Source organism: Cydia strobilella, chromosome 11 (assembly GCF_947568885.1).
Source record: "Cydia strobilella chromosome 11, ilCydStro3.1, whole genome shotgun sequence".
NCBI lineage: Eukaryota > Metazoa > Arthropoda > Insecta > Lepidoptera > Tortricidae > Cydia > Cydia strobilella.
In genome coordinates this window covers 16,535,143-16,552,012 of record NC_086051.1, presented here as the reverse complement: position 1 = coordinate 16,552,012, position 16,870 = coordinate 16,535,143, and the positions used below count along the sequence as shown (strand labels likewise).

Below are 16,870 nucleotides of genomic sequence, written 5' to 3'. Positions count from 1 at the left end.
CGGGTGCCCGGTGAGTATCGTCACGGACAGAGGTCGCCAGTTCGAGTCTGCACTTTTTAAGAAGCTCTCCGAGCTGGCAGGGTTTGTACATAAGCGTACCACAGCATATCATCCTGCGTGTAATGGCATCGTGGAGCGTCTGCACCGCCAGCTAAAGGCCGCCATTACGTGTCACGCCGGCAGCACATGGGTTGAATCACTCCCACTGGTGTTGTTAGGCGTAAGGAACTCCTTCAAAGAAGACCTCCAAGCCTCCTCTGCGGAGCTCGTCTACGGACAGCCCCTGCGAATGCCTGGTGAATTTTTCAACCCAGGTGCTGATCCATTTCCTGATGTGACGGACTACTTGTCTCGGCTTCGCACGTTCACAAAGAACTTGCGCCCGACACCAGCTTCCCGTCACGTGAGTCAGCGTCGTACATTTATTTTCAACGACCTAGCAACGTCTTCTCATGTATTTCTCAGAGACGATACTCTGTTCAAGTCGTTGAAGCCAGCTTACACGGGCCCCTACAAGGTCCTTCAGAGAGGTCCAAAGGTATTCACTCTGCTCATAAATGGTAAGTCTGTGACAGTATCTGTAGACCGCATAAAGCCAGCCTACATACTTCACGACACACACACCAATCACATTACACATGAAACACAAACACATAACAACTCCCACAAAACAACCACCACCGGTTCAGCTTTGAATGAGGAAAACGTCGTCAAACGTACACGCTCAGGTCGTGTAGTTCATTTTCCAGACTATTATCGCCCTTAGCCGGTCTCTGGGGGGGGGGGTGATGTGGGCGTCAAGCCAAATGTGTTATGTATTTACTCCTAATTTTATGTTAATTTACACCTTTACATTTTACAGTTTTATGTTTTTCCTAATTTTATTGTGCAATTAAATCAAATTTATTTTATTATTTATTTTCTTCAATGTAATTAATTATTTATTCAAAATTATTTTAATGTTACATATTTTGCATGTCGAAGTGGACAAGCAGATCCCCCGTTATATTAGATAATTTAGCGCGGCGACTGCATACGTCACGGCCGAGCCGGTTCTCAGCCGACCACCTTGCGCACGCGCACTCTCTCGCGGGCCGCGCTCACCAGTCAATCAGCCGCCTTGACGCGAAGTGCATGTCGCTGCGCCGCGTATTGCACCGCAAATTGCATTGTTTTGTATTCGCTCGCGCCTGATAGTTTTAAGTGCCTATCTATCTTTCTTCATTTCTCCTTCTGTAAATACTCCTATATACTCTGTACCTTCGCTTACGCTTGTGTGTGTGTGCTCAAGAATAAAACAAAAGAACATATCGCTTGTTTACTTTCTACGCCCGAAGCCGTGCCTATAGCAAGCAAGTGGATAGGTGTGGAGTATTCCTGCGTTATTACGCACCCCCACATTAGTTTTAGTTTTGTAGGTAGTTTTAATTTTAGGTTACTTTTTATTGTAAGTTTAGAATTAATTTTGTTGTTTTTATGGTTTTAATAAACAAATGTTAAGTATTAGTTTAGTACCCGATAAGACCCGTATAAAAATACATAATTATGCATAGCGCACATAAACCACTATAACTACACCAATAGTTGCAAGTTGCGGAAAATTAGCCCGCGATAATCTATAATCAATACCGTGGCATATAAAGAGTGATCAATCACTGGAGCCTTGGCCCGGATCCACAGGAAATGCCATATGGCGAGGATACGTCTTATATAGGGTGGAAACAATTATTGGGCCCTGGAGGGAAAGTGCCTTAAAACCTTAAATTAGCTCATTTTGCTTAAAGGAAACATTCTTTTATTTTTAATAAGAAACAAAACTGCATTCAATGATTTTTTTTCTTCAATTTCGCTTGTCTAAAAATATTCTGGAGTACTAAATATTCGATTTTATGGATATTTTGTACAACAGACGAGTGTAAGATCTAATGTTTCTTGGAGAAATGTTATCATTAACATTAAATGTATCGACTAGTAGAATAGAATAGCGATTGTTTACTTTTGGAATTTTTAGTCGGTTCGATTCACGGGCTAGACAAGCGAATTTAAAAAATCTTTGAATGCAGTTTTGTTTCTTCTTAAAAATAAAAGAATGTTTCCCTTAAGTAAAATGAGCTAACTTAAGGTTTTTAAGGCACTTTCCCTCCAGGGCCCATTATTTTTTTCCACACTGTATATTACCTACTTTACTGTGAATTTTGGTGTGTAAAGAAAAAAAAAAACTGACGAACAGGTGGGGTTTTGAAGTGATTTGAATTTTTTTAGATATTATAAATTATAATGATTGTAAGGACATGCGGAAAAACAATGGCTATATAAAACTAAAATTAAAGTTGTGAATTGAATCATGACAGATGTGTCAACGACCGGAGATCTGAATCTTGGATAGGTAAGCAGGACCTGCTCTTAATTATTCACCCCATCTAAATTTAAAATTGGAAATTGTCTTGGGTAAGACTTGAACTCACGGCCACTGGATCACTAGCCCAGTGCACTGCCATACCAAGCCCTGATCCATGGATAGAAAATATTTCTACCATATGGGGCTTTAGGGAGGCACCCTAGCGACATCTACCGTAAGTGTTTCACTTCTAACAGTACTACAGCTTAGTGTAGTTGTTTGCTTGTTTTCAATAAAATAATATAAAATAAAAAGTAATTTACTATCGAAAAAATAAAATCGTACAGAAACAAAAAAAACATTGAGCACAAAGGGTGGATGGTCGATGACTGGATAAAAAAATATATATTTCACAGCATGCAAGGAAAAAAGCACATATTAACATATTTAAATACCAATTTACATTATTAATATAATAGTCACATTTCCATTGCTCAAATAGCCAGCTTGACGGCACAAAGCTCAAAAATAAATAAATACTTAAATAAATATTAGGGGACATCTTTACACAGATCAACCTAGCTCCAAACTAAGCAAAGCTTGTATTATGGGTGCTAGGCGACGATATACATACTTATATAGACAAATACATACTTATATACATAGAAAAAACCCATGACTCAGGAACAAATATTTGTGTTCATCACATAAATAAATGCCCTTACCGGGATTCGAACCCAGGATCATCGGCTTCACAGGCAGGGTCACTACCCACTAGGTCAGACCGGTCGTCAAAAAAAAAAAATCGATAAAATAAGGTCGATAAAATATTTAGACTGGTTTGCGATTAAGTAGTTTTGACTTTTACGTTTCGTCCAGTTAACACTTTGTACAACCCTAAAAGTACTAGCAATACACCCACGATCATCGCAAGAGCGACTGCTATTATGTCTCCATCGATGAACGTAAGCCAGCTCACACGAACGGCGGGGGCGCGACTGCGCGTGCGACGCCGCAATGTGCGCTCGATCCACCAGACTGCGCGCTCGAGTGACGACTCTGAGCGGTCTTGCATCTCTTCACTCAGGAGCTTGGAGCGGGTACGGTAACTGCAATCGGGAAATGAAGCACAATGATAAATCGCAATTTCAATGAAAATTAGAGCAATGAGTTAAGAGTTTTTTGCATTTCTCTGACTATGCAAATACTTGGCAAATAAAGAAATTCCATTCTATTCTATTCTATACGCAAAGTTAGAAAACTGCTGATAAACGTTTGGCCACCGAAGTCACGCTCATCTCGGAGAATCGCCCTAATGAGCATCTTATGGTCATTAATAATCTCCTCAATATTTTATTTTAGTTAGAAAGAAAGAAAGAAGATTTATTTGTGGACTTACAATAAAACTGGTGCTCGTTTACTACCTCTTAGAATGCCTTTGTTGGTGTCATAATACCGAAAAGTTGCAATCTTCACCAACATTTTTGCCCTCGCTTTAGCTCAGCCCAACTGCTCAAATCTGCATTGCACCACTACATTGCATAATACCTTGCTCAGCATTACACCTTGTTTATTAATAGGTAATTATTATCTTACCCTTGGTCTTTAATAATCTCCTCAATATTTTCTCTTAGTTGGTCATCAGTGAGCGAAATAAACTCCATCTTTCGTCCAACACCAAGCCTCTCATATTGCTCAGCATTAAACCACTGGTCATAGAGCATAGGGAAAGCTAGAAAAGGCACACCAGCGCGGAGGGCCTCGTCTGTGGACTGGAGGCCTGCTTGGGTGATGAAGAGGACCACCTTCTTGTGGCCTGCGTACAAAAACATTGTCCATGTAGACTAATGTACACTATTACTGCTAGACTAAACTAAATAAAAGAAATGGGCTACTAACAATTGATGACAAAAATTTCCAAAGCTTCCGTCCTAAAGACATATAATTTAAAAAAATATTGCTCACACATAAATAGGTACTCTACACGATCCGACTGAAGACTAGCAATGTGCCAAAGAGAATTTTAAAATTGCCATTGTTACTGAAGACGGTCATCCAGTCATATACGCCAGACCACTAGGTTGCTAGACTGTAAATATAACCTAAGTCATCGTATACACTAATGTACTCAGAATACTGAGGAAGCCATGGAGACATTCGCACATTGACTGGCAGTTTTGTAGTAGGATCCTTTCACTTCCACGCCATATTATATTGTTTGTCTATGCCGTCCTATTTGCATTTAACTAAATTTCTCGAGTGGCGACCACGTATCGGAAGGCGCAGCGTGGGTAGACACATCACAAGATGGACTGATGACCTGGTAAAGGTCGCGGGAGTCCGCTGGATGCGGGTGGCGCAAGACCGGTCATTGTGGCACTCTTTGGGGGAGGCCTATGTCCAGCAGTGGACGTCCTCTAGCTGATATCATGATGATGAAATTTTGGACTGAATCAAAGTCAGTGAAAGTGCAAAATAGATCCTGCATCATTGTATAAATCAGATACTTACGCAGCAGATCAGACTGCGGAAGCCAAGCTGACGTCCGCACATTAGCCGGTAGTCCCGCTGGCGGCTCCTTCCACTTCCACAGCACATCATACGGCAGTTTCTCGAAGACCCGACTGAAGATCGCCATACGCTCCGGTGGAAGCAGCGACGGATCCGTGTTCGTCCCGAAACTCATATAGATGACTCCGTGCTTTGATGAGTCCATCCATGATTTTAGATCCTGGAATCACCAACGAAGGTATCTAAATCGGTATTTTATTTAGCTAATTTTATGGCATCTCATATTTTATATGAATTTAATCGCGTACCGACGTTTCGAAAACGTCGTTGTCTCCGTTCCCGCGCTTAGTCTTGGTAGTTCGAAAAACTCGCGCAGCCAGAAGATATTAATGTCAACTTAACCCACCCTTTTACCGAAACTACGAGGACAATATTAAGGCTATTATGTCCGTCGTGTTTCAACTTCCGTTTGTTCCTAAATAATAAAGTGTAAAAATCGTGAAAGTTTAAATTAGTGATCTCTACTACTATACTATACTATATTAAATATTAAATATTTTGTCATTAGAATTGCTACCTATCATAATCCGTACACGGCGGGAAGAAGTTGATAACTGGCGGGAAAAAAATAAAGAAATTTGAAACATATGTAATTCAAAAATAATTTTTAACAAGCATAAACTGCGAACGATGCTATTAAGCTTAGAATAAATCTAAAAGTGGAAAAATTACTGCGGATGTTGCTAGGGTCCCCTAGACCCATATAGTGGGAAGATTTGCTGAATGAGGTTTTGGTGGCTCAGTTGGCAGAGCGCTGGAGTATCGATCCAGAGGCCGTGAGTTCAAGTCTCACTCAAGGCAGTAATTTTTTCCACTTTTAAATTTATTCTAAGTTTATGTCATTTTATTATAAGTTCAAATTTCTTCGATTTATATCGCGAATTATCAACTTCTTTCCGCCGTGTACCGCATTAATAATAGGGATAATGACTAGGTATTTTTAGAACTGTTTTTATTTTATAGATAGACACGTAATTATTGCAAAAAATTTTTTTTTATTTTTATTCATTAATTTTTATTAAAAAATCGAAGTTAATTAGTTTATTATAGTACCAAAGATTACATTAATGACAAAACTGCCTGGGACTGAATGATATTTATGTTTGTTTTATTTCTTGTGCTGACATTTTATTAAATTTTTTGTATGTAATTTTGATACTGATTTTCTATTAATTTATTAATTGTTACCAATTGTCTGACATTTTATTCCCTTCTTGTATGTAAATTCTCAATTAATTTATTAATTGTAACCAATTGTATTTGTTCAAAATTTTATTTTATTCAGTGAATGTTTGTTATATTTTATTTTCTCTTGATTATGACTGTATGACTTGTCAAAAGTGCTTATTTTTAAGCCTACTTGAAATAAATATTTTTTTTAGTTTTAGTTTAGTTTAGTTTAGTGTTTAAATTTCGCGCAAAAACGCTCAAAGCTGTCACGTGATCTGGATGACGTAACGAGGTGAGAGGACCACCCAAATACTCTAATTATTCTGTGCTCAAACTATTTATATGTCAAATTTCAACTGAATAGGTTCAGCGGTTTAAGCTACAGAAAGACAGACTTTCGCATTTATAATATTAGTAGGATATAATGGATAGTATGGATTAACTATTCATTAAAGGGTCTTGCAGATATGTATAATGGTAAAAAGGCTTACCTCAGGCAGATCTTTAGCCGGCACACAATTAAGGCTCCCCAAATGTATCACATTAGGCGGCACAGGGCGGTAGCCCTCAAACACAGGATCTATATTCACCATCAGCAACTCCACATTATTCTTCAACTCCTCTAACGGAGGCGTATCTTTGCCAAACAAGTCACGAAGCATCACATCTTCCTTTTCCTGATACGACATCATTAACCGATACAATAGGTAACGGTTATATATATCTGTTACTTTCTCCCATAATGTAAGATTGTACAGACGCGTGCGCAGGACGTCCAAGTACAATATTGGGTTGACAGGAGCACCCATTGGCTGGTAATGTTCATCCATTCCCCCAAGAGTACTTATCAATATAACAGGCACTTTGAACACGTGAGACAGTGCCAGCGCCGGCCGCGTCAATGCTTCTGTGATCACTAGATCGAACTGTTTTTCTTTTTCAAACATCCTCTTTACAGCCTCACTTTTCATTTGCTTCGGGAATATTTCTAATATGAGATCAAACAATGTATCAGTTTGCGCGTATAAATCATTTCGATTTCCAGAGGCGATTTTAAGGAAGCGGTCGTTCCATGGAGAGTAGGATATGTCGTGTAGATCAATTTCTGTGAGATTCGGCGGGGCCTGATCTGGAAAGGCTGGGTCAGTAGTCAAAATAACAACACGATGACGCTTTGCTAACTCCTGTGCTATTGGGCGGAATACTACCTGATGGCTAATAGAAGGAATTGGCACTACGATGAGTATTCGCGCGGTATGTCCGTACCATGCGCAAACGCATATAATAAACGCGCATCGCCACCCACCCACCATTCTCAAGCCGATTATCACAAATGCGAAAAATACTCACTACATACTACAATTTTTGAGTGGTACATCACATACATACGTGTAGGTAATATAATCATGATTACGTCACATAAGATAAGACATATCCAGAAGGCCGATTCTGTCGTTTCAATTTGATAAGGGCGTATTATTATTATAGATGTTGACGAGCAAGCGATATCATAATTGAATTAAAACAATATAATGTTTATATGATATCAAGTAATAGGCTAGATGACAAATTTGCATTACTAGTATCAACTATTTTTAAGATACATTTATTGATAAAATTGTACAAATTTTACACGTCAATTCAACCGTACTATAATCGTCAGATTTGTTTTTAGGATCAAATGGGACCCCTTGCATTAAAGCAATACAAAAGTCTGAAATGATAGTCTGCAAAGCCTCAGCCAAAAAGGGGAGACAATTCCCAAACACCAGTACGAGAAAACATACCACCAGACGTGAGTCGGTCTCAGCTGCCATTTGACAACGTTACGGTACGTAATAAAATAACTCAGTCTGCCTCTGTACCACATATAATAATAATAATATTAAATAATAAAATCATTTATTTCAGACTAAAAGATCCATACATGGTTAGCAAACATTACAATCTACTAGTGTTCGTTTTTTTATTTTATTATTAGCCTGTTAGTGTGTCCCACTGCTGACTAAAGGCGGGTCCTCTTTCCCGCCACTTGGCTCTATCCAAAGCACACTAGTGTTAGTACGGCATAAAAAACTAAAACTAAAAACTACAAAAAAACTAAAACTAAAAACTGGTACTAAGTACTTTTTATTTTTGATGATCATTTTCAATGTCATCCGATAGTTGCGAGTAGTGCGAAATTTGTATTTTTTTTATATACAACTGACCGGCGGTTGACGGATGGAAAGTGAAGACAGAGCCTAAGATGGAGCTCACGCCCGGTTTAGACTTAAGGTCATCTCGAAATAAGTTGAATACAAAATCAAATTCTTAAAAACATGTTCGGCCTACAGATTATATCTACTAAAATCAACAAACTTAAGAGTAAGTCGAAATTTTATTAAATATATGGAAGAATTGAAAACGCGTAAAATTTTAATATGAGTAGGTATGTCGTTCCTGAATATTGCAAACTTGGCATCCTGGATGGAATATAAAAATATGACTGTTGTTAATAAGACGGACATAAAGATGCAATTTTTGAATACCCAAAGATTTCAACGGTACAACAACGCTGCAACGTACTTTAATGAGAGCGAGGTAATCATTTATTTTATTTATCTATTTTATTTCATCATTCAAATTAGTTAAAGAATATTCTTATTGCACAAAAAGAACACAGAAAAGTATACAGCAGTTCAAAGAGTTGGTGCATTGACTACGGAGTTTCCAGGAGTCCCCGCACTAGGATAAACCTGTATCGCGGGTGACCAGATGTACATTTAAATGTCATGCAGGTCAACGAGTTTTTTTTATAATTAAAGATAAAGAAAAGAAGAAAGAAAAAGAAGAAGAGGATGTTTTTTTGTGATATCTATTTCAGTTTATAAAGAAAAGATTCAGGTTTATACCTGGGTTAAGATGCAATGCAATTTGCAGCATTAGAACTTTCTATCTAATAATTATTACATTATTATTCAACAACGACGGGACTTAATCGCGTAAAATAAGTTTTAAGTTTACCTCCGACGTTTCGAGGACGGCGTTGTCCCCGTGGTCTCGGAGAAGACTGGCTAAAGTTGACATCAACATCTTCTAGGCGCGCGAGTTTTTTGAACTACCCGCACTTGGTCTTGTTTATTAACTTGAACGTTTTGCGCACTAGGGATGTTACCGGGTCGACACACAACACTCACAATATTCGATTTTACAACTTTCGATATTTGTTTTCGCTTACACTTACTAATGACTGGTTTCCATGTGGATGAGATCTGAAAACCTTCGTCTCGATTGAAATTTCTGTTTTTTTGATTTCAATGGCTTCACGGATTTTTCTACTATAAAACCCACGATCTGTAGAAAGTATTCTAGGGTTGTGAAGCTCAATCCAGTGGTTTGGCCCTGACTCTAGTAAATGCTCAGCAAAGGAATAATAATGAGTAAAAATTTTGCAAACCGATACGGGCCGGAATTATTTATTACATTGTTACTATACTTTATTTATAGGTATAACTTTAATTTCAGTTCCATGTATAGGTAATATTATAGCCTAGTTATTTTTATATAGATATTTAAATTTTATGTTAGTGTTAAACAATTTATAAAAGTACTCAGTCTCGTTGTAATCAAGTGACCACAACCAATTAAAAGGTAACCTTTAATGTAACATTTGAACCATTAAAACGTCATCTTTTAAATTCAACTCATTATGAGTTGCGCGTGACACGCCAGTACCAGATTTCACCCCAAGGTCAGCTCATGAGAATAGCTCACTAATACTATATTTATTTTTCTCTGTCAATTAAATTACTGACAGTGATATCTAAATCAACTTAATTTGAAGCGAATTGGCGCTTGTCTATAGGATCATAATACGACTTGGCAGTCATCTTATTAATTTTCATACTATACAGGTTGATTCAGAAGACGTGAGCAGGATCAAGACTGCGCTCAACTTAATACCTATATATACAATTATACAAATTTTACCCGCATTAGACGCAGCCCTCATATTACTATCGTACTTTTAACACAAATCATAAGCATGGAGTCACATTAAATAAATATAAGTAATCAGAGTTGTGGGTTATTTGCAACAAAATTCCAAGAGAAATTTTATGAGAAACAATAAAAGGGCGAATGGCTTAGTTTTTTAAGGTTCCGTACCAAAGGGTAAAAACGGGACCCTATTACTAAGACTCCGCTGTCCGTCTGTCCGTCTGTCTGTCTGTCACCAAGCTGTATCTCATGAACCGTGATAGCTAGACAGTTGAAATTTTCACAGATGATGTATTTCTGTTGCCGCTATAACAACAAATACTAAAAACAGAATAATATAAATATTCAAATGGGGCTCCCATACAACAAACGTAATTTTTTTCTGTTTTTTTCCGTAATGGTACGGAACCCTTCTTGCGCGAGTCCGACTCGCACTTGGCCGGGTTTTTTTTACAACCGGCCAGTGCGCTCGGTGGCTGCACTATGCAGGTTTGCCATGTTACAAAGTGTAACATGAATACTTTTAACAACGCGCATTTGCTTATAAAAATATCACTTCTTCCAATAATGAGCAACAATACACATCCAACACGTTTCCATTTGTACATTGCCAAAACGTAGTAAGTATCGTAGATAGCAACTTCCTGGCACTCTTTGGAGGTGTACGCTTTTCAATTGTTTATTTCCAGAATGAAGTAAGTAAAGTAGATATGCAATATTGTGTGACTATTTGGAAGTAAATTGTTGATTCACGCTCCGAATACGATTTTAACGAGATGATGTGCTATTTGTTAATGTCTTAGATATGTCAGATTAACGCCTTGTGAGGGATATAGCTATTTTGGAAATTTCAAACAAATTGTATCCATATCTTAGACTGTTGCCTATGGGCTCTGTGGGAAGTGCGTAGTAGAGGAATTAAAGACAATGACAACGCACGGTGTATTAACTTTTTCACCACAACAGCTCATAATATGCTCTCTGTTTTTCAAAATATGATGAGAAAGTTCCATTTAATCCATAAGAGTAGTAAAGTACTTAATCTGATGCAAATTTAGACTTGTTTCTGTTAGCTGGTAGAATTAACTTTTAAGATATGATTTTGAATAATAATATCTAATAAATAACGTTCAATCCATTCGATTTGTAATATTTTGTTGCTTGAATGTTCCTTGAATATGTTGCTAGAATATTCATGGCAAATTTCTGAAATATCAGAATGGCGTTTTAACACATTCACTGCCAACGTTTTCGTAGCGCTACACGCGTAGCCGATCCCAGCGTTTTCCCGCTTTGTAGAGGAAAGCGACTACGAACACAGCTCCCAATGAGCGGGTTCCCGGCACTCAATGAGTTAAAATAAAAGTGTAACTTCTATTGTATGGCATTGTTGAGCGGCGGCTAGGTTCGTTTAATTCTAAAATGTTTGAACAAATGATGCCAGTCCAAAGACATGTCAAATCAAGAAACTAAAAGTTTTGCCGTAACGACGTCGCACACATTAAAACGGCACCTGCCATTGTGAGTAGTACAAACAGTAACCTCTTAACTGTCCATCGATGGACCTTATGCCTTTAGTAATAAGGTGCACGAACTGTCAGTTAACAGTGTGGGAGACGGTACTAAACGAGCATAAGTCGAGCTCTTCAGACTTTATTCAATTAAAAGTTGAAAAATCTACAACCGGCACGGTTTCCGAGTGTGCTTGCTTAATTTTGAACTCTTGGCTATTCTCAAAACGTTTATTTCTGTGTTAACTTTTGTCTTGTCTAACATGACCTTGGACTCGACGAATCAGAATTAAATAAAAATAAAAGACACTAATAGAAGTATTTGATAAATTAAATTATTTTCAGAAAATATTATAATTTGTTTTATTTCAATTAAATACACTATGTACTTATATACTTAAATTATAAACTGTAATAATGGCACACTTGTACTAAGAAAAAGTGACCAAGGCCTCTAGTTCCCAAGGCTAGAATCGAACCAGCGTCCTCTGTTATTGGCACCGTGCGAAGAGCGATCGCAGCGGATGTGGTGGTAAAAATTGACACTAACAGAAGTTAGCGTCTTTAACATTTCATACGTCGCTGGCCCAATATTACAGGGTTCTATGTTTCACTTTTATCGAACTGAAATTTGAACTTTATCATAGTGACATTTAAGTCGCATTTCAACTATCTTGAAAATGTAACATAGAACCCTGTAATATTGGGGCAGCGAAGTTATAGGGCTCTAAATGGAAGTTTAATTTACGATAACTCCTAAGATATTCACGAAAATTGTATGGTGTAAGGGACCATTGTAATCTGTATGAAATGCTTAATATAACTAACGTATTTAATTCCAGTATGCGGTGTTGACGCACTACCTATTTGTCCCTCTTGCCGTGGAAACCACTGGCTGTTGGTGTGCTGAGGCCAAGACTTTTATTGGGGAAGTGGGCAGACGGTTGCGGGAGAGTGGTCATGACCCTCGCTCCGGGTCGTTCTTTTTGCAAAGGTTGTCCATCGCTGTTTAACGTGGCAACGCGGCGAGCGTGATGGGCTCCTTTGCATCTCGAGGGGCGCGGGGCGCATTTTGTGAATAGTTTTTGTGTTTGTTAGGTTCTAGTTTAGGTTAAGATCTTTGTAATGTTTTATTTTGTATGACATGTGTGTTATAACTTGTATTTAATTCCATAATTATTAATACATATACGATATTCGCGTAAATAGCTTTGCAAATGTTTCTGCGTTTCTGTTGCTATATTACTGCATATGCATCACCGCCACTGTATCTGTCAATTTCCTTGAATTAGTGACATTCGCCGCCGCACTAATGCAGCAGTAATGCAGCTGCAGTTGACATCCCAATGTCACCTTTTATAATTGGAAATATTTTTTGCAAATGGGAACCACCCCGCACCAAATACTCATTCAAACCGAACCGTAATGTTAAAACAGTGTAGTAAACATTTGAATGAATATTAGTAGTAGTAGTAATCACTTTATTGTACACAACACAGGTTTACCAAAATAAATTACAGTAATGGAAGTACAAACCTTCGAGTAGATGAGTGGAAAACTATAGCCAGGTCAGATAGACAATCTTACAGGATGTACAAATTAATATTTAAAAAAGAAATAACACTATACATTAAAATACATAAAATACATACTAGCATAGCATAGCACACACATACACACACACACACACACAGTACGCACATAGTACATAGTATTTGGTGTGGGTTAGTTCCCGTTTGCAAAAATACGTCCACCGGTGGCTCCAAATATATTAAATAAAATAGAATAAATAAATATTAAAGGACATCCTCACATGAATTGACTAAGATAATGAAATTAGTCATTATGGGTTTAATTATTTAATATTCAGACACAAAATTACTTACGAACTTAACATACCTATAAATAAAACAGAATTAAATAACTGACCTATAAAAACTGTAATAGATGTCATATATTAAAGATAAGAAAAAGTGACGAAGCTCTCCAGTGGTGAAGGCCGGATTCGAACCGGCGTCTTTAGCTATCGCGGCTAACGCCATGAACCCCTAGGCCACCCTGCCACAAAACAAACAAATCAAAATATTTAATAAAATAATTTGATTTGTTCCCAAACTTGACCTATAAAACATAAAAAGTAAATAAAAAAATAAATAAAACGACTTGAAAATAAATAACTAAAAACTATTCCCCTGCGGCATGGTGCCGTAGATACTGGCAGCATTTCCTCGCTGTATCACAATGCTTATTCTTTGTGCGAGGAAGCTGCCAGCTCTACGTTCACCGGTGGCGTCTGCTATTCTTTTAGACAATTCCTTAAATAGTGTAGACGCGATCGGACAGGGTAAAGAGAAATAGGGCCGGGGAATTGTCCAGCCGACTCTAATTCATGTTAAAAAAAAAAAAAAAAAAAAAAAAAAAAAAAAAAAAAAAAAAAAAAAAAAAACGGACCAAAGGTCTCGACGCCAAATGGTAAGAAATCGTATTTGGGGACGAGACTCCTAATATTATTATAATAATTGTCATATTATTATAATTGTTTCAGAGAAACAATGCTAATAGCCCTTAGAATATCGGATTCCTACTGCTGCAGCGTTCAAGCCAATTGGAATGATGTTATTCAGTTATCGTGGGTTTGTATTTATGCTTGATCGACTGTATCAAATTAGCGACAGCGAGAATCACGATAACTAAATTACATCATTCAGATATCAATCGTCGTTGCCACATTGATTTCGCGATAAGTGAGAAGCCGTCACTCATTAAAAACAGTGACATTGTTTCTTTCCCACTTACAACTGCTAGATAAGCAACGGTTGCAGTTGCAAATTATCATTCACAAATTTATTTACATACAAGATATATACAGTGGTACTACGTAAACGAAATTAATAACTAGCTTAAATCTAAAATAGGCCCTTGAGGCATTGTACCAAGGATGCTGGCGGCATTTCCCCGCTGTATCGCAATGCTGATACGGTGTGCGAGAAAGCCGCCAGCTCTTCGGTCACCAGTTACGTCAACCAGACGCTTCGCGATTTCTGCAAACAACTTATGCGCGCTGGGACCCCATGGACCTAGAGTTTCAACTCCAATAATCATTGTATACAGCAGATAAGCTATTAACCAAATAATTTTCTTTTAAATAAAGAAAAAGATAAGCGAAACATTTTTCGAAAACTTTGTGAACTTTCTTTCAGCCGCCTCTGGTTGGACTCACACTAATCACGAACTTGTTTAATTGCTACCAATCCCCGTCGCCTCTCCCTACAACTTGGTTGACAAGTTTAAAACTAATGATAGCTTTAACGCTCGATTTATGGGTTTTCTTGGATCCTTCGGATTTAAGAAGTTTTATAGAGTATTTGCAGCTGAATAGAAGAGATAGAACGCTCACAGACAGACAGACAGATGATAGTGGAAGCTTAGTAAATATGGTTCTGTTGGCACTCTTCGGATACAGGACCCTAAAATATATCGTGGAAAATTAAAAAACAGTACTTATTTATGAGGTAATTTATTTAATTCGTATAGCAAGTTGTTTCACAGAATTTCGGCAACTTAATTAAAACTTATAAGTAGATAACAATGTCATTATAATCTACATATTGTGACATATTTATTTATTTATTTATTATTATTCGGAGATCCAACAGCTGTTAACATGTCTATAGGTTTTATAAATATGATACAAAAAGCCAATTACAGGTTCTCACCAGTAGCTACATATTAACAAAAACAATTGGTGGTGAGCACTATTGCACGATTCCTACATTTCCACGCCATATTAAGGTAGTTATATTTTAAGTTTCCATGTCTCATTTCTTTTCGAAACCTATGCAAATACTCATTGATAATGCAAGCAATAACACGGAAATAATAATCCACAAAACTCCATTATTACAAACATAATTTCCTATCATAGCAAATAAACATTGATTTAACCAAGCGCCAAAATATCAAAACATTAAATTTAATTCACTACTATCATGAAAACAATTGTGAAATTTGCAAATTACCTGTGATTTTCCGAATTTTCCAACGTAATTTTCATATGTAGCGCGGTCTGTGCACCTGACAGAAGTGGGTAAGGGGGGATAGGGGAGTTGTGGCTGTCGCCGTAATTGGATAGGGGGGGGATTATAAGTTCATCGTAATTACTTCTCTCGCATTGAGCGAGTATGTCACTAATTAATTTGTAGTTTCTGATGATGCGGTTACGTGTGCGTGAGGTAACTGTGTTGTAAGGAAACTTGCTCAATAATTGCATTGCACATTGAATTTTTCAAATATTTGATTCCTACTAATTTCAATCGCATTAAATTGCCACACTCAAATACTTTTAGAGATATATCTCGATAGTTCCCGTACAAACGTATCAAAGTTCCATGTATGTAAAGACATCTCTTTTTAAATGTTAATATATTTTTCCTTTTTTATTGTGGGACGTACCACATTATTACAATCTATAAATTGTATATACAGATGTCAATCACAATGAAAATTGGTAACGCATTGGACCGGCAATCCAAGGATGTGGGTTCGAGTCCCACGTTGACCAGAGTTGATCATCGTTTGATTTTTTCATTGTGATTGACATCTGTATATACATCTCTTTTTGTCAATTAACTGAATCTATTTGTTTGAATAGTAGATATTTTTGGCGCAGTATGATAGGTAGGCTATTTTTGATGCTGTGCTTTTAAAATTTGGTTTTATGTTTTATTCCTTTTTTAGTCGCTGTTAAGTTTTTACACATTACTGGGAATTAGATGTAGACAGTTGATCGTTTTACGTCTAGAATATGATGTTAAATACTAAATATACTGTCCTTATCTATATCTTTTACTGACATTTCTACATAGGTAAATAAATAGATAATTTTAGGGACATTCTTACACAAATTGACCAAGTACCACGGTAAGCTAAATAAGGCTTGTGTGGGTGCTCAGACAACGATATATATAATAATACAGAATACTTAAATACATAGAAAACAAACATGACTCAAGAATAAATATCTGTGCTCGTCACACAAATAAATGCCCTTACTGGGATTCGAACCCAGATCATCGGCTTCATAGGCAGGGTACCCACTAGGCCAGACCGGTCGTTGCACCTACGGTACCTACGTTTTTTAATTTCAGTAGAGCTAAATTTAATTTATAAATAATATAATTTATTAATTAGAAACAGCCCAATATTTTTTAATTATTTTATGCTGTTTACGTAGTAGACTGGATCATGTATGTAGGTAACAACTTCGTATTTAATTATTAGATTGCCCCATTAAGAATGA

The 16,870-nt window shown here is 37.1% G+C and overlaps 1 protein-coding gene across 1 annotated transcript; it reads right to left on the bottom strand.

Moving 5' to 3' along the window:
- Nucleotides 1-3,170: 3,170 nt before the first annotated feature.
- LOC134745621 (UDP-glucosyltransferase 2-like) lies at nucleotides 3,171-7,437 on the bottom strand. The gene is made up of 4 exons (XM_063679728.1): nucleotides 6,571-7,437; nucleotides 4,850-5,069; nucleotides 3,935-4,154; nucleotides 3,171-3,447 (listed from the first exon to the last, which is right to left on the bottom strand). Exons 1-4 carry the CDS (start codon nucleotides 7,390-7,392, stop codon nucleotides 3,186-3,188), a joined length of 1,524 nt encoding a protein of 507 aa, XP_063535798.1. The 5' UTR covers nucleotides 7,393-7,437; the 3' UTR covers nucleotides 3,171-3,185.
- Between the last annotated feature and the right edge of the window lie 9,433 nt (nucleotides 7,438-16,870).